Genomic DNA, 27,293 nt, shown 5'->3' with positions numbered 1-27,293 from the left:
ATTATTTATTTAAAAACTATCCTTACCAATCAATATACATTTGTTTGTACAATCATACTTTCCCTTTAGTTCCACGCATAGAATTACTATCTACACGTGTCATTTCTTTAGATTTCAATACAATATAACATAATTTCTCCTTAAAGAAAAAGACGTATTATACGAACCGTCATCAAGTATTTTCATTTCTTTATCTCGAAGGAAGAGAATAAATTTTTTAGGAAAAAATATAAGGAATCTTATTTATTTTTGTATGATTATTTTCCATAAAATTAAAAACAAAAAAACAATATAATTATTTTTCAAAAGTAGATTAATTAACAAAATCCAGGAAGAATATTACCAAAATCACAGAAAATAAATCAGGAATTATTAATGCTTGAATATATCGATATGTATAGCCCTATATTAGGATTCCAATATGCAAACAATGAAGAAATAACAGAGATAGATTCTATTGGACACACTTACTTCTGTATCTGATACAAGTGAGAGGGAGGAAGGCGATGCTTGTGCTCGCCAGACAGCACGTTCTTGTGTATGATAGTAGTTGGATTGAGGCAATGGAGAGCAGGGTTGAGGGTGTCTAGAGCTATACCAAGAGATGGTTAAGAAGATTTGCAGGGAGATGGGAAAGTGGAAAGAAATCACGAGGAAAAGGGAAGGAATTTTACATAGAACTAACAGTAAATTAAGGCCAGGTAGTGAATTCAAAGACTTTGAGGACAATGTCAAGTCCAGTGGGGATCTGCCATACAAAGAGTACGAGAGTTAATGCATTCAGCGCAATGTGAAGATTTCTGGCTGTCTCATTTCCCTTCTGCATTGCAGGTACAAGAGCAGCTGCCAGTGCCCACAGAACAGTTATCCCTGCTCGTTCATTACCAACAAAATAAACGCAAAATGCATATCAGATCACAACAACTACGTAGAGAAACTTGTAAAAGAAAGGCTTCAGATGCAAAAGCCTTTGCTTTACCTGCTCCTGCAAACAAATGAGGGCCTGGAAAAAGCTTTCCTGTTCTAAGCCATGTATTTAAGCCTCCACCGATTGCTTCCAAAACTCCGAATCCTAATATTATGGAACCAGCATTGAAGTGTCTATCTCTGAAGGACCCTTTGATCAGCTCTTTCCTCTCCTGAAGTTCGAACACCAATGGTATCAGATATGTTGGGAAAGCATTCAGTAGATGGACTAATCCATTCTATTTTGATTATGGAATTACCAGAATGAAAGGAATCTGTTCTATTCTAAGATATAAGAATCAATCAAATAAGTCAACTCTTCAGATTCAGATTCAGATTCTACCACAAAATTATATACCTATGATCTCTATTTCCTTTCTACACCATTGGACCACCTCCTAGTATTCCTTCAAACAATCTTCCAAATAGAGTTAACCACATAGCACTATTGTGAGATCACACGTCGATTGGAGAGAAAGGAACGCGTGCCAGCGAGGACGATGGGCGCCGAATGGGAGTGGATTGTGAGATCCCACATCAATTGGAAAGGGGAACGAAACATTTTTTTTTTATAAGGGTGTGGAAATCTCTTCCTAGCAGACGTGTTTTAAAACCTTGAAGGAAAACTCAAAGAGAACAATATCGCTAGCTGTGGGCTTAGGCTGTAACAATTGTTCACCACTTATACAGTTGCACTTTCAACAATCTTTTCACACACAAATTAAATAATAACAAAAGAAATAAATAAAATTTCTATAAACAATCACCATCCATCTAACCTCTACCACTTCAAGAGTTTACTTTTATTTGAGTTGACTTATTTACTCTTGTAGAATGAATGTATAGTTGAATAAAACTCAGATATAGATGACATTATCAAATAATTCGGACCATGTACTTTTAAATTTATAGTTATTTAGTCCTTCAACTTTGACTTATACTTTTAAATTTGTAATAACTTAATCCCTATCATGAAAAATCTCATTAAAAACTAAGTATCACTTGTATTATGTAACGATTCAATCTTTGTAGCCTATACATTCATTTGGTCCATATTTAGTTTATTATCTACGTACGTAAGAATTCTCATTAGATCATAACATTATTTTTTATGATATAGACTAGCGTGTTGATTTGATTTTGTTAATGGTAACCAAATTTTTTAGTTCAAATGCAGGTGCAAGAATTTGAAGGTTTGGTCTGTTTGAGGAGATAAATAACTTGACCAATTGGGCAATGCTATTTTCTCTTAAATGGGTTGTGGCTTATTAAATTTGCATATGAACTACTAGACGTTTCAACACATACATCCATACAAAGGTCTATATATTAAAAAGTCGTGTCCTCGTTATGTCGCATCTTATATTTTTTTTTTAGAAATTAACATGGCGCAGTGTTCAAGTATATCAGTATTGTCTATCCATGCCCATTAGAGTTTAGAACATGGCTCTGATCCCACTTATTTTCCTCTTGGGATGCTAATAGAAATCTAGTTATTGGAATGCTAAGAATCGCTATGTCTACATTGAAAGGAGTAAGGATTATGCCTTTTCTATTCCTTCTTTTCTTCTCCTTCTTAGGTCTCCATTCCCTTAATTCTACCCATATTCGTCACAAACACAATCCAGACTCACCCATAATTGAGATTTTGGGTCTAGCAATAGATAATTAGTTAGGTTCGGACATACCTCTGTGAGCTGCTGAATCTTCAATTCCGTGGGAGATGGAGGTGCTTGAACAGGCTTCCCATCTGGGGCTACTGCCGCAGGCACCACTTGCTTCTTGAGCTCATTAATTTCATTCTGAATCGTCCTGACTCGCCGCCATTGCCAGCCCAAATAGCCAGCCCAGAGTGTCCAGACAAAAAGACCACCCATAACAACAGGGTGGATGAGGGCAATTGATCTTCCCTCCAAAATCCCAAACTCCCCTCCAGCAGCAAGTGCATCCTGAAACCAATCAAAAGGAATCGAACCCGAGAATCCCACAAACTAAAACCGGAAGAAGAGATAGAAACCGACCTGTGGATGAAGGAAGAATGGCAATGTGAGAGCGGTAAGGGGAAGGGTATAGGGTTTGAGATTACGAACACTCTGAATGAAGAAAGTGCGCGGAGATTTGGGGTTTTGAGAGAAGTGCAATTTGGTTGGAATGGAGGGAAGTGGAAGCTTGGAGGAAGCAATGGGAGCGATAATGGGGAGTTTTGGAAGGCTGAGAGTAATGGCCATGCTCAGATTCTTCTGGCGGAAAGGAAACAGAGAGAGAGAGAGAGAGAGAGAGAGAGAGGCGATGGGCGAAGAAGAGTGGAGAAGAAACAAAAGGATAAGCGAAGCGATGGGGCTACTTTTGCTTTGCCGCGCCTACAAAGTAAAGTTATAGGATTGATTCAGTTGCTGACGCAAATGAAATGAACGGCTCATATTCTGTCTTGGCGAATGGGTCCCACATGCCACAACTGGGCCCAATTTCGAACCTTCCAAACAAGTACACGCTGTTTCGATTAACTTGGTTTAATATTTTAATCACTCAATTATGGCTTTAATCCTTTCTATTTCCAGTTTTCTAAAACTTTTTAACAATTACATCATAATTACTTTGGGCATTCCATACTAATTATTACAAGCTAACATTATACCTGTATACCATAATTGAACATAAATTTCGAGCCATAATTTTTTTTTTTTATTTCTTCATAATTAAGTCTCTTTAAATTCAAATAATAACCTTATTAATATAATCCAAATGAATACGTAATGGTATAAATATTACGACTCAAAATTGATTATAATTCTTTTAAATTTTTTGAATAAAACTCGAATTAAAAACTTATTTGAAAATGATTTTAAAATAGCTAAAATAATTTTGATCATAAACACAATAATTTTTTTTTTTAACCTCTACTTTTAGGTAGACATGGAGAAGCTTTTGAAAAGAAAAACAAAATAAAGTGATTTTTTGGTGGATTGGAAAACCTTTTAAAGGGGAAAAAAAATTAAATAGTAATTCATGTGACTTGTAAGTCAAAAAAAAGAAACATATGTGGCATAATAATCTAAACATTTTAGTTATGAATATTGGAATCAATATTTAAAACAATTGATGTTTTAATTGCTAAATTATAGTATATTTAATGAAACTTACTCTGTAAATATTAAAAATTATAATTAATATTTAAATTAACGAAAAAAAGGGAAAATAATTAGTTTGAAATGATTTAAAAATAAGATTGATTCTGTGTTGGTGTGAGTGATTGGTAGCCACCATAATTGAAAATTAATAAATAAAGGAATAAATAAAGTTGCTTCCCATCCATTTGTTTATAGAGTTTTAGTTATGGTCCCTAGTAATCATATCATCTCATACCCAAAATTTTGATTATACCAAATAAAAGGACTCATCATTAAGCCATGCTCCTAAACAACAACCATATAAACAAAATTTTATTTATTTATTTATTTATTTGTTGGGGTTAATTACCAACTTGGTTCCTTCATGTGGGCTTAATTACAATTTAGAGTCTTAATTTAATTTTATATCTGAAATTGATCTGTTAAATATAAAATAAAATTGAAGGGAAAGTTGGGAAGATTTTAAAATTTAAAAGCAACTTAGAGAGTTAATTGAGGGATTAAAAAAGATATATAAAAGGTGAAGAGAGGTAATTAGCAGGGGAATGCGATGATATAAAAGGTGAGGAGAGGTAATTAGCAGGGGAATGCGATGGACTGGGGTTGAATTTAGAGGCCGAATTCCCAAAGCAAGAACACAACCCAAAACCCGCAATTCATCTTCTTCTTCCTCCTCCTCCTCCTCATCATCATCACGCCTCTCTCTTTCTCCAATTCTTTTTAGTTTTTTTTTTTCTTCTTCTATCTAAAAAACTATATATAGATATAGATATATATATATATATATATGTATATCTATATATATATCTCCTCCTGCTTGACCCTTTCCCTCTCTCTGTAACCTGGGTTTTGGCCCCCGTTAAACCTGGGCCTTCTACCCTTGTTGGGTTTCTATTGATTCTTCTAAATATGTTGTGTCTTTGATCTTCTAGGGATTCTGTGTTTTTGTTTTTCCTTTTCCATTGGGTGTGGCTGAGGAGGCGACATGGAGTTGTTTTTCAGATTGTTTTTTGTAATCTTCATCGGAATTTGTTTTTGTTGGTTGTTGCGGATTGTTTTATTCAGGACCGGATTCGTTTTCGTGGTCAAGAAATGGTGGAGAAACCTAGAAGATTGTTTCCATGTTTACCAGTCTTTCAGAATCCCGGAATTCAATCAAAGTTCTCAACAGAATCACCTATATCGAAAAGTCTCTGCTTATCTTACGTCTTTATCGTCCCTGGAGGATTCCGACTTCACCAATCTCATCACCGGAAACGCCCCCAATGACATTATTCTCCGCCTGGATTCCAATCAGACGGTTCAGGACAATTTTTTGGGGGCAAAACTGCTTTGGACCAATGAAGAAAATGGTTCCAGAAATTTTGTGTTGAGGATTCGAAAGGCTGATAAGCGCCGAATCCTCCGCCCTTATCTTCAGCACATTCATACCCTAACTGCCGATGTGATTGAGCAGAGGAAAGGGGAATTGAAGCTTTTTATGAATTCAAAACCTAATAATCAGTCGGATACAGGATGGAAATCGATTCAATTCAAACATCCATCCACTTTCGATTCGATTTCCATGGAAACAGATCTCAAAGAAAGGGTCAAATCCGATCTCGAATCGTTTCTCAAATCCAAACAATATTACCACAGATTAGGCAGAGTTTGGAAACGAAGTTACCTTCTATACGGCCCTTCCGGAACCGGAAAATCTAGCTTCGTCGCCGCTATGGCGAATTTCCTCTCCTACAATGTCTACGATATCGACCTCTTCAAAGTCTCCGATGATTCTGATCTCAAGCTTCTTCTGCTACAGACCACGACCAAGTCGATAATCGTCGTCGAGGATCTTGATCGGTTTCTGATGGACAAATCGTCGACGTTGAGCCTATCGGCGTTACTGAAGTTCATGGATGGAATATTAACATCGTGCTGCGCGGAGGAGAGAGTGATGGTTTTCACCGTCAATTGCAAAGACCTGGTTGACCCGGCGGTTCTCCGACCTGGCCGTATCGATGTTCACATCCATTTTCCACTCTGCGATTTCTCTGCTTTCAAGAATCTCGCAAACAACTACCTAGGCGTGAAGGATCACAAATTGTTCCCTCAGGTTGAAGAAATATTCCAAAACGGCGCCAGTTTAAGCCCGGCCGAGATCAGCGAGTTGATGATCACGAACCGAAACTCGCCTAGCCGTGCGATAAAATCGGTCATCACGGCGTTACAGACCGACGTCGAGCGACGGAGAATCAGCAGCATCGGACGGCGACTGAGCGACTGCGGGTCGAGGAAGTCCGTCGCCGAATCCGTCGAATCAGGCGGCGTATTGTGCAGCGAAAACACTCAGACCGGAAAAGAGCTGAGAAAATTGTACGGGTTTCTAAGGATGAAAAGCAACAAAATATCTCAGACGTTCGATACGTCTCCTATGCGGAAAGATAGTTGATTTTACGGACGTGGCGGAATCCCAATGGAGGAAGTAATTTTCTGCCATGGGCTCGCAGGTACTGGATTTGTGAGGAGGGGGGAGGCTTAGATAGGGAGATTATTTTGATTGTGTCAGATTTATTTATTTTCTGCCCTTCTTGGGTAACAAATTTGTATGGAAAAAAAATGCTTTAATTTGGTCACACTTGTTGTGGAAATTGTAAATGCGTTATTATTTTCCTCATTAATACAGACAACCATAGGAAATATTTTCAAATTTCCTTTTTTTTTTTTTTTTTTTTTTTAATTTTATAATTTTATTATATCATGGAATTAGAAGTAAAATGAAAAGAAAGAGATGTGGAGATATGAATGGGGTATGAAGAAGAGATAATAATGACCATACAAATGTTGGGGTCTAAAATTAAGGGTGGGTGTCCGGGTGTGCTGTATCTAGGGATCCTGTCCTCTGGGTTTACTATTTTGTTTCTTTCTAATTCTATTCCCAATATATATATATATTCTTTTCTTTGAAAAATCGTAAAGCTTAGTATTTTACACGTGGGTGTGGGTTGTGTTGAATTGGAATTAGAATGGGATAATAATAATTAAAAAAGGAAAAAAATAAATAAATTAAACCCAATAATAGTGGGTGCAATTATGTGTTCAGTCATCCCCAGCTGTCGATTATGAGTAGCCCGCTTCCAATCTTCCCAACCCTAACTTGCTGAGTTGTGACCCCTCCCTCTCTCTTTATATACTAATAAATCAATATAGATTTTAATTTTTAGTCCAAGTTTTTAACGTTTTTATTTGCTCCATATATTTTTTTTAAATGTTTTAGCTTTTCAATTCGAAGTTTACTTTTCAGATTTCGAAATTTACTTTTCAGATTTCGAAATTTTAGTAGTAATCTTCATGATTTACATTTTTACCTTTGATTTTCACTGGATATGTAAGTATTAATGTCCAGTAATTAATTTAAAATAATTAATTAGCTATAATTAAATTAATGTTCACTAGTTTCATATAATTACTAAAATAAAAAAAAAATAAAAATACACACACACACTATAATTAATTTTAATTAATTTAAATTAATTAACTATAAATAACATTAATTAAAATTTAAGAGTATAATTGTAAAATATTAAAATCGATGGACCAAATGAAAATCAATAAAAATATAACTAATATTTAAAAGTTTGAGGGCTTGAATGGATTGATTTGTTCTAGAAATTGTCAGCAAACGGAGATTGTTTAATTAAATTTCAATAATAAATTAAAGTCATCCCACTATTGGATCAAATAGTATGAATTAAAACTCACATTAATTGGATCAAATAGTATGAATTAAAACTCACATTAATTGGATCAAATAGTATGAATTAAAACTCACATTAATTGGATCAAATAGTATGAATTAAAACTCACATTAATTGGATCAAATAGTATGAATTAAAACTCACATTAATTGGATCAAATAGTATGAATTAAAACTCACATTAATCCTACTTCTAACCATAATCAATCAACATTTTAGAAGTTTGAAATATTTTTCATATACATAAAACTTTAAATTATTCTTTATACCGATTATTACCATTTTGGACTAGACACAAAATTTTGGTTAAAGATTATTAAAAACTAATTTTAAAAATTGAAATAATTTCCTAAAATATTTAAGCATCATCATTAGTAAGGGTGATTAATAATAGAGCAGTAATAGGTGCACATGCACGACCAAACTCATTATACGCCCTGTTACCAACATTTTCCTCCACATTTCCCACAATATTTAAATGCTTTTTTTCCCCCAAATTAATAATTATAATAATTATAATAATTATAATAATTATAATAATAATAGTGGAGTCAATCAAAGAAACTGTACAAATTAATATTAAATAGTGCTATTTTTTTAACATTTATTTTTAATTGATCAGAAACAATAGTATTTGCTTGCTCTAGCCTCAATTGGTTCACAGGTCATTTTGTTTCGAAGCTCGACCAGAGAGGTTAGTTGGTAAAATTTGAATTTTTCGTCTTCAAGATCCGGCCGCTGCATTTACAAGGTAATTGGAATGCTATATGGTGCGCAAGTGTTATGAACCAATTGAAGCAGATTCATGCCTACAGCCTCAGAAACGGCGTAGATTATACCAAATTCCTCATCGAAAAACTCCTGCAGATCCCAAATCTCCCGTATGCTTGCACCCTCTTCGACCTTATTCCTAAACCTTCTGTTTTTCTTTACAACAAGTTCATTCAAACATTTTCTTCCATTGGTCACCACCACCGATGCTGGTTGCTTTACTATCAAATGTGCCTCCAAGGTTGCTCTCCCAATCACCATTCATTCACCTTTCTCTTTCCCGCATGCGCTTCCTTTTTAAATGCTTACCCTGGTCAGATGCTTCATTCCCATTTCTGTAAGTCCGGATTTGCCTCCGATGTATTTGCTTTGACGGCGTTGTTGGACATGTATGGGAAATTGGGGATTTTGAAGTCTGCACGCCAACTGTTTGATGAAATGCCTGTTCGAGATATACCCACTTGGAATTCGATGATTGCAGGTTATGCGAGGTCCGGGTACATGGGGGCAGCATTGGAATTGTTCGACAAAATGCCTACGAGAAATGTGATCTCTTGGACAGCCTTGATATCTGGATATGCGCAGAATGGAAAGTATGCGAAGGCCTTGGAGATGTTTCTGAGGTTGGAAAACGAGAAAGGCACTAAACCGAATGAGGTGACCATAGCCAGTGTTCTTCCTGCCTGTGCCCATCTTGGGGCGTTGGATATTGGGAAGAGGATTGAAGCCTACGCTCGGAAGAATGGGTTTTTCAAAAACTTGTATGTGAGCAATGCGATACTGGAAGTGCATGCTAGGTGCGGTAACATTGAGGAAGCTAGGCCAGTTTTTGATGAGATTGGAAGCAAAAGAAATTTGTGCTCATGGAATACCATGATAATGGGATTGGCTGTTCATGGAAGATGCCGCGATGCTCTTCAGCTTTATGATCAAATGTTGGTGAGCCTTCTGTATCCTTCTTCCTCTGTTTGGTTTGGATTTTAGTTTCTAAATCACCAATAAATTCAGATGTTTAAGTGGGTAGAGTATGTTATGCTTCATCTTTTATGTCTGTTCTTGACATGTTCTCATTTGTATGCTTGACATAATCTCCTACTTTGATGCATGTAAACTACTGCTAGATCTAAAACGTTGAAGCTGATGCGTTATGGCATTGTTCTTAAAAACTAATTGTATTGTCGTAACAGATGCAAAGAACAAGACCCGATGACGTGACATTTGTAGGGCTGCTCTTGGCTTGCACTCACGGGGGCATGGTTGCGAAAGGTCGACAACTCTTTGAATCAATGGAGAGAAAGTTTCAAATTGCTCCCAAATTAGAGCACTATGGGTGCTTGGTCGACCTATTGGGCAGGGCGGGAGAGATAGAAGAAGCTTACAGCCTCATTCAGAGCATGCCAATGCTTCCTGATTCTGTTATATGGGGAGCTCTTCTGGGAGCTTGCAGCTTCCACGGCAATGTTGAACTGGGTGAAGTAGCAGCTGAGTCCTTATTCAAGCTGGAGCCATGGAACCCTGGAAACTACGTCATTCTCTCAAACATTTACGCATCGGCCGGGGATTGGTCCGGAGTTGCGAGGGTGAGGAAGATGATGAAGGGAGGACATATCAGGAAGAGAGCAGGATGTAGTTATATTGAAGTGGGAGATGGGATTCATGAGTTCATTGTGGAAGATAGATCACATCCGAAGAGTGATGAAATATATGCTTTACTTCATGCCGTTTATGCCATTATTAAACTTCATAACCAAAACGAAGGTGAAGAACAACTACTGTATTCTTCATACATATGAGTGTATTTATTATTATTAGCAGCAGTTTGGTTTCTAATGCTTGAAAAGTTTCTTTGAAGTCTTGAGTTTCAGTTTGGCGTCTAACAAGTTTTTGAATTTTTTTTTTTTAGAATTAAATTCTTAAAATTTTAATTTTATATTTAATAAGTTTGAAATTTCAATTTTGTTAAATTTCTAATAAAAATGAATGTGTTAATTTAAAAAGTTATGATAGTATATTAATTTATTGTTTTCTTTTAGTTCCAAAATATATATATATATATATTTTTTCTTTATAGAAATCTTTGTCTTTTTTTTTTTTGGGGGGGGAGAAAATCATTCGGCTTCATTGAAGGAAGGTCTTTTAATAAAAAACAAAAGTCAGCTAATCGGACGGTCGGAAATGTACAACATCAATGCTAGGGCTCGCTTTCGCTATTTAAAATGAACAGAATTGGATCATCAAGGCTTCGTAAGAAACGACTCGGGCTTTCTCTTCCTCTCTCCTAGGGTTTTTCTCTTCCGTTCGAATACGAGAATCCACAAGGTTTGTTATCTTTTATCCTTTGATGGTTGATCGTTTTGTTTCTGGTTAAACCCTGAAAGTTAGTTCTTCTTTTACGATTGTTTTGTTTCCTCTAATCCCATTTATCTTTTGTGGTTTGATTGGAAAGGAAATAGCTCATTTCAAGTTATGAAGTTGCTTATCAAAATTTTTTTTTTTTGGGGGGGGGGGGGGGGGGGGGGGGGATGGAGCTGTAATCTTTTTCCACTTATCATTTGCTAATATTGTAGCTTATTGGCTTCGTTTTGTTTCGGTTGAATATTTCCTACGGCGCGATTAACAGTAGCAACGATGAGGCCGATATTTGTTGGGAACTTCGGGTATGACACCCGGCAATCTGAACTGGAGCGGTTATTCGCCAAATATGGGAGAGTTGAAAGGATCGACATGAAGTCTGGTATATTGCAATTTCTCTGTACTAGTTTGCATGCCATTTTTAACGAAGATATTATAAATTTGCTCATAACTCGTGTAGATTTTATTGTATGAAGGATCCATTTTTGTGGTCAGCTTCGAACGATTGCTTATGTTGAATATTGCTCCTCAATTCTTTTTGTATTACTATTGGTGGAATGAGTGGGTTGCGATGCTTGCTTATTTATTATTATTTTTTGGACCTGTATATTTCGTCACCTAGTTTTGACATGCAAGGTAAAAGATGTATTGATATGATCGTGTACAGTCTGGTTAGGTACATGCGCAATGGATGGTGCTTTTGGATTATGTGTGCATGTTTTAACATAAATTCTTCACTGTTCCCAATTTGCCATCCTCCTATTGTAGCGTGTTGAGTTTGGTAGGCTCACAAGTGTCTGTATGCATGTATTGATGGATGACTCTTTGGTGTAGATTTTACCTAGTATTGTCAAGTAGAATTCCTACTTTTCAGCTTCCTAGTTGGATAATTTTTTTTTTTGTTACTCGTGGACTTTTGTACTTCGATTTCATCATTCGAATCATCTTTCAGCTTCCTAGTTTGAATTGACGTTTTTCTTCTGGAAAAGTTCCTTGGCCCTCACCCACCTTGCCTGACATCCTTAATCCTACAAAATTGTAATGATTTATAGATTTTGGGTATACTGGTTTATTGAATTATGGTATTTTAGTGCGAGGCCGCCCTACTGATAATAATACTAGGTATGAAAGTAATGTAATGTTTTTATCAATAATACTAAAATTGATGTTTTTTAAATTATAAAACCAGTTTGTGACATGGATCCATAGCTATTATGCTATGATAATATCCAATGGTCCATTTTTTTTTTTTTTTTTATGAAAACTTGATGGCAGGCACAAATTTACTATTTTTATGGGGGAAACCTCCATATAAGATGTTTCTTTTGACGCAGGAATTTCTTCTAAGGAAAATGAGCCAAGCTCCTATCTGGGCTCACCACCATCTGTGCATAAAATTTATTTTGGAAGGAAACTTCCTGCTTGCCTGCTTAGCTTCACCTACAGATAGCATCATCCTGATTTTTCTTCAATCAATCATTCGTCATTCATCTACCTCATCACTTAAGTTGCAATACAACAGAATCGTCTTAATGGATTGATCTTTATCTCATGCCTCATCAATTAAGTTGCAATTCACCAGAATCGTGTTAATGGATTGACTATATCTCTTGCCTTTGCCTACCTATCACCACTGATCATAGGACTTCACTGAATTCTGGTCATGCCTTCCATATGATATTAGTGGCTGAATGAAATCTGTCATGCCATGCCTTCCATTTCTGAACTCGTGCTGTGTGAAAGGCGAAGCATAGTTGAAATTTTGGATTTAAACCTTTAGTATGCAACCATCTTAGTTCATCATGCAACGTCTCTACAGCTATATGTGCATCAGTCCTCCCATATTTGCAGGTGTTGTATTTTTAATAGTTTATCCCAGGGAAAGAAACGACGAGGCTGGGTGACAATACCTGCTAAATGGATAAGGCTTCAACATCTTACCATGTTTTATACATCTAATTGTTTGTATTTTTCAGGTTTTGCCTTCGTTTACTTTGAAGAAGAGAGGGATGCTGAAGATTCTATTCGTAGCCTTGACAACATGCCATTTGGTTATGATAGACGCAGATTGTCTGTGGAATGGGCTAGGGTAGTCCTCTCTCCTCCCTCGGTCCCTTCTTTTTGGGTTTATGCATTTTAGAAGCTGGTTTATTCATTTTCTCAAGATATTCATATCTGCCAGCAATAGGTGATTTTAACATTAGCTTTTGGTTTGGTTGGGTTAGGGCGAACGAGGTCGCAGTCGTGATGGATCCAAGTCGATGGCAAATCAGAGGCCAACCAAAACCTTGTTTGTGATCAATTTTGACCCGATTCGTACTAGAGTTCGTGATATTGAAAGACACTTTGAACCTTATGGAAAGGTGCTCAATGTTCGCATTAGAAGGAACTTTGCATTTGTACAATTTGAGACGCAGGAGGAGGCAACCAAGGCCCTTGAGTGTACCCACATGAGGTAAGCTGAGTTTTGAGTCTCCTGCATGCATGCTTGCTCTTTTTATTTGGTGTATTTATTTTCTTTACTCTCTAAATGGCGTAAAATATTTTATTGTTCTTTGTAATTTTGCAGCAAAATATTAGACAGGGTTGTATCAGTGGAGTATGCTTTGAGGGATGACGGTGAGAGGGGTGACCATTATGACGATAGCCCTCGAAGAGCAGCTTATGGGCGGCTTGGGGATAGTCCTTATCGGAGGTCACCTAGTCCTGTGTATCACCGTCGACCAAGTCCTGACTACGGACGAGCTCGCAGCCCTGCTTATGACAGGTATAATGGCCCTTATGAACGACGTAGGAGCCCTGAATATGGCAGGAATCGGAGCCCTGAATATGGCAGGAATCGGAGCCCTGAATATGGCAGGAATCGGAGCCCTGAATATGGCAGGAATCGGAGCCCTGAATATGGCAGGAATCGGAGCCCTGAATTTGGCAGGAATCGGAGCCCTGAATTTGGCAGGAATCGGAGCCCTGAATTTGGCAGGAATCGGAGCCCTGAAGTTGGCAGGAATCGGAGCCCTGAAGTTGGCAGGGATCGGAGCCCTGAAATAGGCAGGGATCGGAGCCCTGAATTAGGCAGGAATCGAAGCCCTGAATATGGTAGTGTTCGCAGGTAATCTTTATTCTTTGATATTTGGCACAGCCAGCCTCTATTTTGAGTTACCATAGCCTTGTAATTCTAGCTAAGCACTCCTTTTCTCATGCCTTTGTTGACAGTCGTTCACCCATTCGGAGGTCAAGAACCTAAAGGAAATTGGACCCGACCCATTTGGAGGTCATGAACCCGAGGGAAATCTAATTTATAATTTTCCGTAGTTACATTCATAGGTTTAGGTCTGGAGTGTTAAGGGATAGTGAGGAGTTTCTGTACAACCCTCGTGTTGAGTATTTGAACTAATGTTGGTAGATTTAGTATAATGAAGAAACCGTGGTTTTGATATATTTTTTGAAGCCTGTCGTCTTTGTCTTAACAATTGTGTACTTGGGAACTATCCAGCATGCTTGAGGTACGTAAAAACGTTGGAACAGGTTGATATAACAAAATGGCAGATTACGGCAATCTTGTGTAATTCTCCGGATTTAATGTTACATGAGATGAGAGGTTAGGTGCATTAGGACATCGTCTTGTTTTTGAGGTCAATTAAAGCCATATGTAGGGATCTGATAACCTACTCGTTGGCCAAATTTAGTTCCATGGATAATGGTCAAGTTTTGATTGTCTAATGGGTCTCATAAGATGGTATATCCAGATTGTGAGATAGTCGCCGTCTCCAATTTGGTAGTGAAGCTGCTTGAAATCAGCGAAGTTTATGGTATGTGATAGGGGGTGGTGACTAAATGGAGAAGGTTGAAAATGGAAGTTAGTAGAGAATTCAAGGCTTGAATGATTATTTCATAAAGAAAGAAGGTAACAGGAATTGAGGAATTATGTTACAGAGAAAGGAGAAAGAGTTATGGGAAATGAAATGAAATGAAATGAAATGAAATGAAGTTAAATTAGCAACATTCGTTGGTGATCTTGAACTTCTCCAAAACCACTTTGCCTTCTTTGTACCTCTGAGTTTCATCATAAGCCTTAATGTATTTCCATCCCAACATTTGGCCACACTCCGAACAAAACAAATCAGAAACTATGTATGTTCCGCTGAGTAACATCTTCTCCTGTTGAGGCCCCTCTTCCACATTCCTTGCTTCGTAGAACAAGAACGCTCTTCCCCGCAGCGACTGCACCAACACAACAAATTATTCCTATACATAACAAAATCAAAACCCAAACTTCTTTGTTGTTACCTGAAACCCTTTCGAAATAATGTCATCATGTCGTGATACTTCATTACTGCAATTCTGGCAACTGTACAGCCGCGCCCCGATCATCAAATCCGCCATTATTGATGATGATGATGATGATGATAATGATCCTCTTCTGCACCTTCGAAACCAATCACTCGGAAAGGTATGTAAAGTTGTTCCTTTTAAAGGATGAATTTGCCAAATGCTGGCGATCATTCAGGGATTTTCTTAACAATAACAATATTTTCCTTTTTTTTTTTTTTTTTTTTTTTCTTAAATAAAAGATAATGACGCATATTCATTATATGTTACTTAATTTTATAGAACTCGTGTTCATAAATATGATTTACAATGAAAACTTGTTGCTTTAAAATATTGTTCATATCAAATCAAACAGCTTTGAATTTATATAAATATATATATATATTATGATATCTTCTCTGCTTCCTTGCAGATATGAGTGGATAAAAGGTTCACGACAAGTAATCCCTTTATTTTATTTTCCCCAGACACTCCATATAGTTTTGAATATCTAAGAAAACGACATTTTGAGATTAAACTTGTCATGAATGACTAATACGACTGCATAAATGCCTATGGCCCCTGTTATTTACTAAACATATTACTAAAATATTACGCTAAATTACAAGTTTATTCCCTTAAAATTCCCAGCCATGAATTCATTGAGAAAAATGTTGAAATCTTGGACACAAATTCAACTTTTATGCGTAATGAAAAGCTGATATTGCCTGTAGGCCCTCTTCAGTTATGCATTGATTGAACACAGTTAGAAGTTGGGAAAAAGAATGAGTTGGGCTTAGATAGAATGTGTTGTGCACAGAATTCAACTCCAAAAGTACAAAAAAGAATCCACTTTTGGGACAGCGACTTCTACCAAAACCAGGCGCGCCCACCCTAGGTATTCAACCTTTCAAAGTATATATCATCTTGTCCTGCTCATGCTTTCATCCAGAGGGACACACGAAACGAACAAAAAAAAAAAAAACAACACACGACAAGAAAAATAAAATGAAGTGTGTGTATGCATGTATGTGCACTCAATGAATCAGCTTCTTCTTTGCAATCCATCTCTTTCTGGTGGCCTCTACTGCCTCCTCTCTCATTCGAGACAGCTCCTCCACCAGCTGCTGATAATGTCTCTCAATAGCATCAAGTTCCATCTCCAGTTCGGCATCCAGATCCTTGTCCGTTAAGGATAGCGAAGAGCAACTGCTTGTCAAGCTCATCACATTAGCTGCTGCTTCATTTGCCAATGACATCACTGAGTTCTTCACAAAATAATCCATGGGATTCAACTTTCCAACATCTGATGCACCTTGGAGCTCTAGTTCCGCAGCCGACCAGCTCGACCCCTTTGAGCTTCCATCAACAGTATTCGAGCAATCCATCACCTTAGCACTTTTGGTCGAACAGTCTTTGACCAATAACTCTGATGCGAATGAAGTATGAGAACTCAGGTCCTCATACTTAGCGAAGCTGGGAGAAGAAGGGCAAGTATCAAAAATTTGACTACCGGGAATATCATCAGCCCAGCCACCATCTCCATTAGATTGCAGACCATCATCCACCCCATTTAACATTGAATCCCATGGAGATGCAATAGATGATTTGGCACTTAAAAGGGTAGGGGGGCCGCCACAAAGACTTAACTCTCCATTTAAGGAATAATCAAACATCGGCTTCCAACCAGGTACCAGTTTTGTTATCAATAAGTCAATAAGTTCAGCTACGAAATCAACATCATGATTTTCCAACTCCAATTGTTCAGCCATTTCAGCTGCCACTGATAGTGCAGTATCAGAATCAAGATAAAACGTAAAATGTATATTCCTCACTCGACCTGCAAGTTAAAGTGTAGTTCATATAGATAATGAGAAAGGAACAAAAACCAATCACAGACAAAAAGGGCAAACATTGAGACACAAAGTTGAGCTGACCGTTCGAGTCTGCAATACGCAAGGTTAACACCACCGAGTTGTCGTCGGTTTTATTTCCACGTAACCTAAACTCATTGTTCTTGTTCATAGTCTGGAATTCCATGTCTGGAAACAGTGGACTCCCACTATTGCTTTCAGCACTGGTGGTCATAGAATGTTGTTTGAGGTCAATGTCAATAGGTTCACTCTTTGGCAAATTTATTGATTTAGGAACATGGTTAGGTAACTGTAGGAGATCATGCGTTGATTCCTTGGGGTTCTCAACTTGAAGGAATGAATCTTTAAGAAGCTCTTTTGCAGACAACCTATCTTGCACCGGAACCAAACATTTATTGATGAACTCCTTGGTTTGTGGATCACTCACCTTATCAAGGGAAGCAGGCTTAATACCCTGATTAAGAAGGTCAGCATGGAAAGTATTGTCAGCAAAGAAAGCTAATGGGTGACACATGACAATGGAAGTGGGAATTGTTTCGCTTACAGAGGTAACTTTCTTGAAGATCTGAGCCGGATTTTTACATTCACTATAAGGATACTCAAACGTAACCATCTCCAGCATGCACATCCCAAAAGCATACACATCAATAAGCTCATTGTACTCCTCTTCATAAAGCTCAGGAGCCATGAACTCAGGAGTTCCTTGCGTAAAGAAACAAGAACTTCAATACATTTTCCCTTAAGTTCTTTTTTTAAATTAAGGCAACAAGTGATGTATTCATTTGTTAGCATACCAATCACACTTCGAGCAGTAGGCTGCTTCAAAATAATAGCTAATCCAAGATCTCCAATCTTAACTTCTCCATGATTCCCATTAATAAAAATATTATCACCTTTCAAATCTCTATGAATAATGGGAGGATTGTGACTGTGAAGATAGTCCAAGCCTCGGAGAATCTGTCGCGCCCAATTCTTTATGGCCTTCATATTAACATGTTTGTGCTTCTTACGGTATCTGACAGACAAAAGGAAAGCAAGTAAAAACTAAACAGAAAATGAAGTTGAAACCATAAAAAGACCAAATACATACTGTCTCAAATTCCCAGATGTGAAGAGCTCAGTAATAATGTTGACTGTTTTCTTCTTATCATCCACCCAAGAATTGTAGAACTTGATAATGTTCTCATGTCTTAATGATTTAAGTAAAAGTACTTCGGAGTACAACTTTTCCAAATCCTCAGGAGACTGCAGGAAACCATCAATCCTTACTTGGTTCCAGGCAACTTCAATGCCATCAATTTCGTCAAATGCCTTGTAACTGAATGGAGGGGGAAACGAAAGTAGAAACTATTAGAAACCAACATGAGCATTCTTCATGTAATCTTCTCTACTAAAGCAAATACGTTCAAAAGAAGTCCAAAAAACAGGAAGAGGAGATAGTGATGAAGTCTTAGAACCATACACTGTCTTGAAAGCGCCCCTTCCCACGATTTCATCGAACTGTTGTCCACAGACGAGGGGAAAAAAATGAATACATAGCATAGGTTTAAATAAATAACTTAAGGAAACGAAAGTGCAAACTAGAAGCAGACATAAACTCCATTTGTTCAATTTTAATACAGTTGGGGCACAATTCTTCAGTCCGGAAGTGAAAACTTGGAGGCCAGGGCACATATTGTGGTGTTTTTGGAATTGGGGGAAAAAATTATTGAACACAGGGATGATCTCAAGACAAACGAATGTTAATGCAGCAGAATGGAAGAAGATCGCAAGAACACACGCACGTGCATCAAAATTCGAAACTAACGCACTGAATGGAGGGGGGAAATAAAGAATGATTAAAGCAATAAAATGGATCCGAGCATTCAGTTTTTTACCCGAACGTATCGACCGGTTGGATCTTTGTCGGCAGCAGTATCAAGAGACTCCATACTTCCAACTAACGCACTGATTTGGATGAGCTATGCACTCATTTTTGGTAGAAAACGCAGGTGGTTACCAAAAGAGGAGGATTCGATAGGGGTGAAATTGTTAGTGTAAGAAAATAGAGCAATGGTGGTGTTGGGGTGAAGCTAGATCGGAGTTGGACGAGGAGGATGGTCGGAAATGGAAAAAGAAATGAATGCCGATTGCAAGCGAAATCGGCACTCCATAAGAAAAGGCAATGGCGATGAATGGTTAGAAGAAGGAGGGCCTGTGTCCATAGTATACCAAAATTTGGGTGTTAAAGCGCAACACAGTTCTGGAACACCATGTTCATCGCCTAAGTACGAACTCCTCTTCCTCCTACCCCAAAAGGAAACAGAGAGAGAGAGAGAGAGAGAAATGAAAAAGGAAAAAATGAAAAAGGAAAAAGGAAAATGAACAAGGAATCGGGATTGCGAATAAAAAAGGGATTGATCTGGAATTCTAAAATTAGCGAAATTGAAGCCACAACAAACACTTGTTTGGTTGGAAACAACCCCAAAATAATCTCCTTAAAATTCTTTCCAAAAATGAATTCCCTTTCAATCCAACCATTTTTGGAAACAAGATCATACCTCCCTCCGCATCTCCTTTGTGACAAAATGTGGCGCATTTTAAATTTTCTTTAATACAATTCTCAAATATCTATATATATATATATTTGAGATGAACTCAAACACCATGCTGCTGTCTGCCATCCTGTCCAAACATCCACACCATCATCCCCCACGACGGAATCAGGCAGCCGGGAACAGGTCTTCTTCTTCTCATACTACATGATGTGGACTGGAACAACTGGTCAAGCTTCCTTCTTCCTCCCTCTCTGCCATCTGTTCCAAGTTGGCCAAATTTATTCGAAGTTAATAGCGTGAGGAGAGGATATGCCAATCCCCAAGTCAACGCATTCAATTTCTGGTCAATACAGAAAAGAATTCAATCAATAAAGGGGCGATGAGTGAATTTTGTGTGGATGGAAACGAATATGAATAACAATCTGCGCAAAGCAACCCTGAAGAATGGCAAGGAATCCGAACCACATAAGGTTCCCTTTTCTACAACCAATTTTGGAATCCAAATAACAATTATTGTAGCTTCAAGTTCATTTGTTTGGTCGGATTAGGCCGTGGAAATATTGATTCATCGACAGAAATGGGGTCGAAATAAGACAAGAACTAGTCGGTGAATGGGTTTGGTGAGCTGATTCTTGCTCTACCCAACCATTGATCGCCACAACACAACCCACCCATTTGGCTTCTTTCCTTTCTTCATCCCTTTTCCTTCTTTTCTCAAAGAAAACCCCCAATTTCAGCCGGTCGTCGTCTCAGCGATTTGGATGAAGAAGTAGACTGAGTAAGCAGAGGAGCAAATGGGTTTGATCAGTAATCGAGTAGAGAGAAGCGCAATCAAACCAGGCGACCACATTTACACTTACAGAGCTGTTTTCGCCTACTCCCATCATGGTACTTCTCCTTACATTTCTTCCCCTCCTTTTGAACTTTTTGATTCCGTGCAACGAAAAACGATCTGGGTTTCACTGCTCTTCTCATTTCTGTATCTGGGCTTCTTTCGATCTGTGCTCCCTTGCGCTTCATAATGCATTTCTGGGAATCTATACATATATCATAGGAGACCCCATTCCAAGATTTGCTTTATTATGCTCTGGATGCAGGAATCTTTGTAGGGGGAAGCAAGGTGGTGCATTTTAGGCCTCAGAGAAACTTGAATTCAAGCACCGACACACCTCCTGAGTTCTATGATTCAAGTTCAAGCAATCCATCATCCTGTCCAATCTTCCCTGACTGTGGGTTTAGACAGCCAAACAGCGGGGTAGTCCTTTCTTGTCTGGACTGCTTCCTGAGGAATGGATCCCTCTACTGCTTTGAGTATGGAGTCACCCCGTCAGTTTTCCTCTCCAGGGTAAGGGGTGGGACATGCACCACGGCAGCATCCGACTCATTTGATATGGTCATTCACCGAGCCATGTATCTTCTTCAAAATGGATTTGGTAACTACAATGTGTTCCAAAACAACTGTGAGGACTTTGCTCTGTACTGCAAAACGGGTGTTCTGATAGAGGACAGGCTTGGGGTTGGAATAAGTGGCCAAGCTTCTTCTGTCGTAGGTGCTCCATTAGCTGCCATTCTTTCCTCTCCTCTGAAGTTACTAATGCCAAGCCCTGTAGGCATGGCTGTGATGACTGCTGGAATGTACAGCATGAGTAGATACGCCACTGACATTGGTGTTCGAACTGATGTGGTTAAGGTGGCCGTGGAACACCTGCCACTTAACAATCTCAAGTCATTGAGCACAGAAGAAGAAGATGAAGATGATGAAGAAGATGAAGAAGAAGATGAAGATGATGAAGAAGAAGATGAAGATGATGAAGAAGAAGCCTTCACCTAGAAATGCTGGAGGCCAGGTGACATCAACTCCATTTTCTGGTCCATGCAGCATCAGATCACACATGGATGCAGCATCGATGATGGTGATGGTCGGAGAGAAACGAAACATTTCTTATAAAGTAAGCTTGGGAGATTACATTTATAGTGGTTTGTTATTAGACTAGGTTTGGATGGGAGATTACATTTATAGTGGTTTGTTATTAGACTAGGTTTGGATGATTAGTTTCGGGTTCTTAATTACAATATAAGGAGAGTGAAAATTATGAATGTGCCTCCGAGAAAATTATGAGTGTTTTAGTAAAAATTAACTTTAAATAATTAAATTTAAAAATGATTAAAATAAAATGAGTAAATTTAAGATCTTAAAAAAATGTTGGTTTTCATTCACTTCTTGTTTCTCAACTCCTAAACAAATCCACACGTAAATTCTTTAATTTCAAGCGTAAGCTGTTCACAAGTTGCAGCCTTTCTCTCCATAACAACCAAATAGTTAAGTTTGAAGATAAATTCAATCATTTCTTCATCCATCCATTAGGAACCAAGTGTCTCCTCTTGAATTGTTCGTTAAATTTATTTTTAATTGGTTTGATTGAACGATACTACTTTAATTAATATCTAAGATGCGTCTAACTGTGTCTCTAATCAATAAACAGGAAATGAATTGGGCTAAAATTGACACCAAGGTTGAAGATTGTACGGAATAAATCATGTAATTACTCAGACCTAAAATTTATTTGTTTAGTTGGGGCGGTGGATAAGTGTCGTTATAATGCTTTCTAAATATCACCAGAGCTTGGTTACCAATTTTGAGCACTGGGTTTCGATCATTCATCCAACCCCACGAAGAAACCATACCTAAAATCTATCTGGGTTTCCTTTGTAATATTCGAACTACTTAGCACGCGATCGAACGCTGCAATCTGTTTTGCAAATCGGATCATTTTTCTCAGTCAAATCCGAAGGGGAGGTTGGATTTTTCCCATCAGCAGTGTTTCGGGGCAAAATCAGAATCTGGGTCGATGGCAAGTCTCTATGTGAAGGCTGTACCTCCGGCGGATCTGAACAGGAACACAGAATGGTTTCTGTATCCTGGTGTTTGGACCACCTATATTCTCATTCTCTTCTTCGTTTGGCTTCTCGTCCTCTCTGTATTTGGCTGCTCTCCTGGCATGGCCTGGACCATCGTCAACCTATCCCATTTTGCTGTATGTGCATCTATATTTCTTCTCTTGTTGATTTTTTTTTTTTTAATCTGGGTTTTGTTTCATTCCTGGGATATCATCATTGAACGTGGGATTGTTGTTGACTTGTGCTATTAATTTTTGGGTCATCCTGCGGCTTGGTTTCAGTGTTTGTGTATTGTTTTATGCTGCTTTAGTTCCCTTCAATTTAATCTTGTTGAGGATGCTGGGTGAGATTTCATTTGGTTGATTTTGTCTAGACAAAAGAAAAACAGCCAACTGTTGTGGCTTCGTGTTTACGCTTGCTTTGATAATTATATGCCTATTGAACTGCCATGTATGGTAGATAAATATTCTATTTTCTTTGATTTCATAACATTTTTCCGTGATTGTTTTATTTCAAGCCTCGAGCCATTGATACTCTTTGGCTATTGTTTTGAAAAGACATCTCATTTTATATGCTAGTGTGGATCTTTCTAGATTAAGAGTCAGTGAACTCTGTTTAGTATTGGCCTGGACATACCCGCTTCAATGCGTGGTGCACTCTCCTTTCTAGAAAGCCTGCTCTCAGCTTAGAATGATTTAGAACGTTCTTTTGCTCCATTCTTTGAAGTGATATGCTCTCTGTCTTTGCATAAAATGATGGAAAGGAGCGTGTCTTATTTCAGGTCACTTACCACTTTTTCCATTGGAAGAAAGGGACACCCTTTGCTGAAGACCAAGGGATGTACAACCGATTGACGTGGTGGGAGCAGATTGATAATGGAAAGCAGCTTACCCGCAACAGAAAGTTCTTGACTGTTGTTCCCGTGGTGCTGTAAGTTGTTTATTATATCAAGCGACCTATGTACTATTTAACTCTGAGATCACATTTCAAACTGTTTTTGTTTGAGTTGTTTATTGTTGTCTATATACTGAACTCCTAAATTTGGGTGGGCTGTTGGACGTCTTGCTCTTAGTCTGCCTATCTTTGACAGTCAATATCTTTCTATGTTCTATTCTACATTGCTGCATTTTTTTTCGCAGTATTCATCTTCGTAGCTCTTCTGATGATTGATTGTAGAACTCTATTGACTAAATAGCCTCTTGTATGGAACTCAAAATCTCTAGGCTTGCGATTCTAGGGATAAGCTTACAAATTTTCTAGTTGGCGAACTTTTGAGGTATGGCTAAGGTAGACGCTGATCTTAACAGGCTTTGAATGAATGAATTCTTGATTGAATTTTAGGATCTCCATTTCTTTCAATATATGAGATTTGCTGTAATTATTTTCTATTAGGAAACATTCACATGGCTACTTCTACTAATTTTCTTAGAATAAGTGGCTAATTGGTCCTCCTTAAGCGATTACGCACGTTAGATCTAGCAATTTCAAAGTGGGAAAGGGGGACAATGTCTTATTTTGGACTGATTGACTGCACTCTATAACAGACGTTTCCTAATCTGTTTAGATGATCTTTGGGTCAAGACAAAATCCTGATTCCCTGTATCCGTATCTTTCATCTGTAATTTTTTTCTATTACTCTGCGACAAGATGATGGCTTGTGCAACAAAGTTTGAATACTTCGTCATTTGCTGTGAGATCCCACATTGATAGGAGAAGAGGGGAACGAGTGCTGGCCCCGAAGGGGGGGAGGTGGATTGTGAGATCCCACATCGGTTGGAGAGGGAAACGAAGCATTCTTTATAAGGGTGTAGAAACCTCTCCCTAGCGGATACGTTTTAAAACCTTGAGGGGAAACTCGGAAGGGAAAGCCCAAAGTGGACAATATATGCTAGCGGTAGACTTGGGCTGTTACAAATGGTATAAGAGCCAGACATCGGGCGGTGTGCCAACAAGGACGTTGGGCCCTAAAAGGGGATGGATGGTGAGATCTCACATCGATTGGAGAGGGAAACGAGTGCCAGCGACGACACTAAGCTCCGAAAAGAGGTGGATTATGAGATCCCACATTGGTTGGAGAGGGGAACGAAACATTTTTTATAAGGGTGTGGAAACCTCTCCCTAGCGAACGCATTTTAAAAACCTTGAGGGGAAGCCCGAAAAGGAAAGTCCAAAGAAGACAATATTTGTTAGCGGTGGGCTTGGACTATTACATTTGCAAATTTTATATTTTCTTTAGAGGAGGTAGCGGGGTTCTCTTCAGTTGAAAACCAAACTGGGTCAACAAAGCTGAACGAAGCAAAGTGGATTATGCTCCGTTTTGTTTCGCTTGGTCTTTTAATAGTTTTGTTTATAAATATAACATGCGGGGTTGTGATTCGACCTTTTAACCTTTTGATGGAGGGTATGTGTCTAAACGAGTTAGCTAAGCTTAAATTGACCGTATTTTAACACTACTTGTCTTGAGCTTGGCCTTCATCTTTTACACAGCCTTATTTTTTGATGTTGATTTTTGTACCCTGATTAGATCCATAAAAGTTCAGTTTTTTATCAAAAATAAAAAATTATATTATACTGGTTCCATTCGAGTAACTTGTATTATTTTTTAGATTTTATGCTTGAAGTTGCTTCAGATTCACGATGCCTCTTTTGTACTGTTTTGATATTGCTAAAGGCATACACAGACGGTTTGCTGCAATTTTTCGACAAACTGTTTGTTGAGAGGGTGTGGTAAGGACAATCTGATGTTTGTCATAATTCCAATTTATAGTGTGCTGGGTGTAGGTTATATTAAGTATACACCCATGTTCTTTAATTCTTTCAGTGCCTTTTGCCAACTATACTTGATGAGTTATCACAGAAGGATTCGCCGGACTCCCACTCCATTTGAGTCTTGACTCTTCTTTTTCCCTTTCTTTAGCAATGACACCTTTGTTTTCTTTCCATCTTTTGCTTGTTCCTTCATCTTCTCAACCTTTGGTTCCTTATCTTGAACCACATCTTCACTCTCCTTACTCTTGCTTGCTCTCGTCTTTGCGGGCTTTTCGCTCGATTGAAACTTTCAGGAACAATAAAATACTTGACCGAATAAAGAAAGTTTTTTATAGTATGTCCTCTGGTCCACTCGTAGGAGCAAGAGAAACCATCAGCCTCTTCGAGGTTGTTGTTCTTACAAAGACCATACCAACTAGAATTAGGTATGACGTAGGGTCCAATTTTCGACATGAGCGTTAATACCACCCAAATTCAGTGACCATGTAACAAGTTAGCACCTATTAGAAGTAAAAAATTTCCATAGGATCTCGCTATATGGAGGCTACAGATCAAAACTCATGTCAGTACTTTTAATATGTTCATGCTGAGTATGCTTTTTTGTTTGAATGGTTGGGTGAACAAGTGTATGCTTACATTCCTGAGTGCAATCAGCTTTAAGCTATTACACATAATCATCAAAAAGAAAACTTCCCTCAATTTTTCTTCTTATTGTACAGGTACTTGATAGCCTCACACACAACTGACTATCAACATCCAATGTTATTTCTGAACACTCTTGCAGTAATTGTACTAGTTATTGCCAAGTTTCCCCATATGCACAAGGTACGTATCTTCGGAATCAATGCCGACAAGTGACGCTCACATCAAAACATTTGTGGTTGGGTTTGTCAAAAAGCTTCTCGTCCTCTCAATCTGGTAAAATGTTATATCTTTGTATAGTAGTTGGGACTGGAAAGATACTGAACAACTTGTAGTTGTCTTTTTGTTTTGTACTGACTGCTTGTTTCGCCTGTTGCTTAATGAATAAGTAAATGCAGTTATCTTTTATACAGTACAGAAATGCGATGCGTTTGAGTTATCTTTTAATAACATACACTTCACAGTATCTGATAGTTTGCATTGAAATGAAATTGCTCTGTTTCACTCTTTCTTTAGTAAGCATCGATTGGCCCATGCATGGAAAAGCATACATATTGGTTGGTAAAAGACTGGAACAGGTAAAGAAAGAGTAAAACATGGGATTTAGTTGAGTAAAAAAGACATTGATCCCTTCATGTTTCTTTGTGTTGTTTCTGGTTTTATGGAAGTGGTATGACTTTTTCTGGCTGATTGAGGTTTTACTTACTACTGGAAGTGGAGAAGTGGAGAAGTGGAGGAGTGGAGAAGTGGAGAAGTGGAGGAGTTCATCATGAATCAAACTCATTATCTTACTTTACTTCTGTCTCACTCATGTTTCCTTTATATTTGGCTATCTTTCAGACATCATCAATACTACTTATAATTCCCACACCAAACAAGGATTGCTTTCCAGGTCTACTCTTTTTATTTATTATTATTATGGAATATATGGCCCCATCCATTAATAATAATGATAATAAAGGCATTGCCTTTTGTTTTCTTTAATTGTGAAATGATGAAACAGATTGGCCCAATAAAATTAGAAACATATAGAAGACTTCTCATAATTACAAATTATGAGAAGCTTCCATGGATAAAACTAAGCTTGATTTAAACAAAAATGTTCATCATTATTAAAAAAAATTCATACTTAGATACATAATAATATGATGCAACTACTGTGTATTTGGTAGAGAAAGAGAGAGAAAGCGTGAAGATATATAAAACAGAAAATTGATACACAAAAACTTGTTTGTTAGCTTTTTTAGTACAACACCTTCAAACAAATCAAAGCCAAACCCAATCCAAATTCACAAAAAAAAAAAGAACAGAG

The 27,293-nt window shown here is 37.9% G+C and overlaps 8 protein-coding genes across 13 annotated transcripts; 5 read left to right on the top strand and 3 right to left on the bottom strand.

Moving 5' to 3' along the window:
• Positions 1–348: 348 nt before the first annotated feature.
• LOC111790627 (plant/protein) lies at positions 349–3,271 on the bottom strand. The gene is made up of 4 exons (XM_023671612.2): positions 2,988–3,271; positions 2,655–2,915; positions 980–1,139; positions 349–870 (listed from the first exon to the last, which is right to left on the bottom strand). Exons 1-4 carry the CDS (start codon positions 3,192–3,194, stop codon positions 692–694), a joined length of 807 nt encoding a protein of 268 aa, XP_023527380.2. The 5' UTR covers positions 3,195–3,271; the 3' UTR covers positions 349–691.
• Positions 3,272–4,505: 1,234 nt separating this feature from the next.
• On the top strand, positions 4,506–6,783 carry LOC111790620 (AAA-ATPase At2g46620). The gene is made up of 2 exons (XM_023671599.2): positions 4,506–4,624; positions 4,667–6,783. Exon 2 carries the CDS (start codon positions 5,080–5,082, stop codon positions 6,523–6,525), a length of 1,446 nt encoding a protein of 481 aa, XP_023527367.2. The 5' UTR covers positions 4,506–4,624; positions 4,667–5,079; the 3' UTR covers positions 6,526–6,783.
• A 1,693-nt stretch (positions 6,784–8,476) lies between these two features.
• On the top strand, positions 8,477–10,431 carry LOC111790617 (Pentatricopeptide repeat (PPR) superfamily protein). The gene is made up of 2 exons (XM_023671597.2): positions 8,477–9,540; positions 9,789–10,431. The coding sequence occupies exons 1-2, from the start codon at positions 8,614–8,616 to the stop codon at positions 10,392–10,394; spliced, it is 1,533 nt and encodes a 510-aa protein (XP_023527365.2). The 5' UTR covers positions 8,477–8,613; the 3' UTR covers positions 10,395–10,431.
• Positions 10,432–10,762: 331 nt separating this feature from the next.
• LOC111790621 (serine/arginine-rich splicing factor RS31A) lies at positions 10,763–14,391 on the top strand. Of its 5 annotated transcripts, XM_087122491.1 has the most exons (7): positions 10,876–10,920; positions 11,222–11,335; positions 12,288–12,804; positions 12,930–13,042; positions 13,179–13,408; positions 13,523–14,062; positions 14,167–14,391. In XM_087122491.1, the coding sequence occupies exons 3-7, from the start codon at positions 12,756–12,758 to the stop codon at positions 14,195–14,197; spliced, it is 963 nt and encodes a 320-aa protein (XP_086978617.1). In that variant the 5' UTR covers positions 10,876–10,920; positions 11,222–11,335; positions 12,288–12,755; the 3' UTR covers positions 14,198–14,391. The 5 variants fall into 5 exon arrangements, with proteins under 5 accessions (XP_023527368.2, XP_023527369.2, XP_023527370.2 ...); XM_023671600.2 differs by lacking the exon at positions 12,288–12,804 and having other exon boundaries at positions 10,763–10,920; XM_023671601.2 differs by lacking the exon at positions 12,288–12,804 and having other exon boundaries at positions 10,770–10,920; positions 11,169–11,335.
• A 423-nt stretch (positions 14,392–14,814) lies between these two features.
• On the bottom strand, positions 14,815–15,621 carry LOC111790637 (protein yippee-like At4g27745). The gene is made up of 2 exons (XM_023671625.2): positions 15,241–15,621; positions 14,815–15,174 (listed from the first exon to the last, which is right to left on the bottom strand). The coding sequence occupies exons 1-2, from the start codon at positions 15,454–15,456 to the stop codon at positions 14,947–14,949; spliced, it is 444 nt and encodes a 147-aa protein (XP_023527393.2). The 5' UTR covers positions 15,457–15,621; the 3' UTR covers positions 14,815–14,946.
• A 413-nt stretch (positions 15,622–16,034) lies between these two features.
• On the bottom strand, positions 16,035–19,704 carry LOC111790616 (putative serine/threonine-protein kinase WNK6). 2 transcript variants are annotated; one of them, XM_023671595.2, is made up of 7 exons: positions 19,013–19,704; positions 18,598–18,635; positions 18,226–18,453; positions 17,930–18,150; positions 17,680–17,837; positions 17,199–17,589; positions 16,035–17,101 (listed from the first exon to the last, which is right to left on the bottom strand). In XM_023671595.2, exons 1-7 carry the CDS (start codon positions 19,064–19,066, stop codon positions 16,299–16,301), a joined length of 1,893 nt encoding a protein of 630 aa, XP_023527363.2. In that variant the 5' UTR covers positions 19,067–19,704; the 3' UTR covers positions 16,035–16,298. The 2 variants fall into 2 exon arrangements, with proteins under 2 accessions (XP_023527363.2, XP_023527364.2); XM_023671596.2 differs by lacking the exon at positions 18,598–18,635.
• A 378-nt stretch (positions 19,705–20,082) lies between these two features.
• Positions 20,083–21,769, top strand: LOC111790628 (protein LEAD-SENSITIVE 1). Its single transcript, XM_023671614.2, has 2 exons — positions 20,083–20,560; positions 20,770–21,769. The coding sequence occupies exons 1-2, from the start codon at positions 20,467–20,469 to the stop codon at positions 21,501–21,503; spliced, it is 828 nt and encodes a 275-aa protein (XP_023527382.2). The 5' UTR covers positions 20,083–20,466; the 3' UTR covers positions 21,504–21,769.
• A 471-nt stretch (positions 21,770–22,240) lies between these two features.
• On the top strand, positions 22,241–26,389 carry LOC111790635 (uncharacterized). Its single transcript, XM_023671623.2, has 3 exons — positions 22,241–22,707; positions 23,352–23,500; positions 26,059–26,389. The coding sequence occupies exons 1-3, from the start codon at positions 22,522–22,524 to the stop codon at positions 26,195–26,197; spliced, it is 474 nt and encodes a 157-aa protein (XP_023527391.1). The 5' UTR covers positions 22,241–22,521; the 3' UTR covers positions 26,198–26,389.
• Positions 26,390–27,293: the final 904 nt, after the last annotated feature.

Source organism: Cucurbita pepo, chromosome 3, assembly GCF_057944985.1.
Source record: "Cucurbita pepo subsp. pepo isolate OVF chromosome 3, ASM5794498v1, whole genome shotgun sequence".
Taxonomy (NCBI): Eukaryota; Viridiplantae; Streptophyta; class Magnoliopsida; order Cucurbitales; family Cucurbitaceae; genus Cucurbita; species Cucurbita pepo.
The sequence above is the reverse complement of the archived record's forward strand: the minus strand, read 5'-3'. Positions and strand labels throughout refer to the sequence as shown.

What these genes read in the sequence shown, in the direction of transcription:
- LOC111790620 (XM_023671599.2), top strand. Translation starts at nt 5,080, where the DNA reads ATGGAGTTGTTTTTCAGATTGTTTTTTGTAATCTTCATCGGAATTTGT.
- LOC111790628 (XM_023671614.2), top strand. Translation starts at nt 20,467, where the DNA reads ATGGGTTTGATCAGTAATCGAGTAGAGAGAAGCGCAATCAAACCAGGC. An exon ending in TTTCGCCTACTCCCATCATG is followed by an intron (nt 20,561 to 20,769) that starts GTACTTCTCCTT and finishes CTCTGGATGCAG; the next exon opens with GAATCTTTGTAGGGGGAAGC.
- LOC111790621 (XM_023671600.2), top strand. Translation starts at nt 11,230, where the DNA reads ATGAGGCCGATATTTGTTGGGAACTTCGGGTATGACACCCGGCAATCT. An exon ending in TGTCTGTGGAATGGGCTAGG is followed by an intron (nt 13,043 to 13,178) that starts GTAGTCCTCTCT and finishes TGGTTGGGTTAG; the next exon opens with GGCGAACGAGGTCGCAGTCG. An exon ending in CTTGAGTGTACCCACATGAG is followed by an intron (nt 13,409 to 13,522) that starts GTAAGCTGAGTT and finishes GTAATTTTGCAG; the next exon opens with CAAAATATTAGACAGGGTTG.
- LOC111790616 (XM_023671595.2), bottom strand. Translation starts at nt 19,066, where the DNA reads ATGGAGTCTCTTGATACTGCTGCCGACAAAGATCCAACCGGTCGATAC. An exon ending in CAACCGGTCGATACGTTCGG is followed by an intron (nt 18,636 to 19,012) that starts GTAAAAAACTGA and finishes TGTGGACAACAG; the next exon opens with TTCGATGAAATCGTGGGAAG. An exon ending in ACATCTGGGAATTTGAGACA is followed by an intron (nt 18,151 to 18,225) that starts GTATGTATTTGG and finishes TTTGTCTGTCAG; the next exon opens with ATACCGTAAGAAGCACAAAC.
- LOC111790635 (XM_023671623.2), top strand. Translation starts at nt 22,522, where the DNA reads ATGGCAAGTCTCTATGTGAAGGCTGTACCTCCGGCGGATCTGAACAGG. An exon ending in TCAACCTATCCCATTTTGCT is followed by an intron (nt 22,708 to 23,351) that starts GTATGTGCATCT and finishes GTCTTATTTCAG; the next exon opens with GTCACTTACCACTTTTTCCA. An exon ending in ACTGTTGTTCCCGTGGTGCT is followed by an intron (nt 23,501 to 26,058) that starts GTAAGTTGTTTA and finishes CTTATTGTACAG; the next exon opens with GTACTTGATAGCCTCACACA.
- LOC111790617 (XM_023671597.2), top strand. Translation starts at nt 8,614, where the DNA reads ATGAACCAATTGAAGCAGATTCATGCCTACAGCCTCAGAAACGGCGTA. An exon ending in AGCTTTATGATCAAATGTTG is followed by an intron (nt 9,541 to 9,788) that starts GTGAGCCTTCTG and finishes TTGTCGTAACAG; the next exon opens with ATGCAAAGAACAAGACCCGA.
- LOC111790637 (XM_023671625.2), bottom strand. Translation starts at nt 15,456, where the DNA reads ATGATCGCCAGCATTTGGCAAATTCATCCTTTAAAAGGAACAACTTTA. An exon ending in TTATTTCGAAAGGGTTTCAG is followed by an intron (nt 15,175 to 15,240) that starts GTAACAACAAAG and finishes GTGTTGGTGCAG; the next exon opens with TCGCTGCGGGGAAGAGCGTT.
- LOC111790627 (XM_023671612.2), bottom strand. Translation starts at nt 3,194, where the DNA reads ATGGCCATTACTCTCAGCCTTCCAAAACTCCCCATTATCGCTCCCATT. An exon ending in CATTCTTCCTTCATCCACAG is followed by an intron (nt 2,916 to 2,987) that starts GTCGGTTTCTAT and finishes GATTGGTTTCAG; the next exon opens with GATGCACTTGCTGCTGGAGG. An exon ending in TCATTTGTTTGCAGGAGCAG is followed by an intron (nt 871 to 979) that starts GTAAAGCAAAGG and finishes ATGAACGAGCAG; the next exon opens with GGATAACTGTTCTGTGGGCA.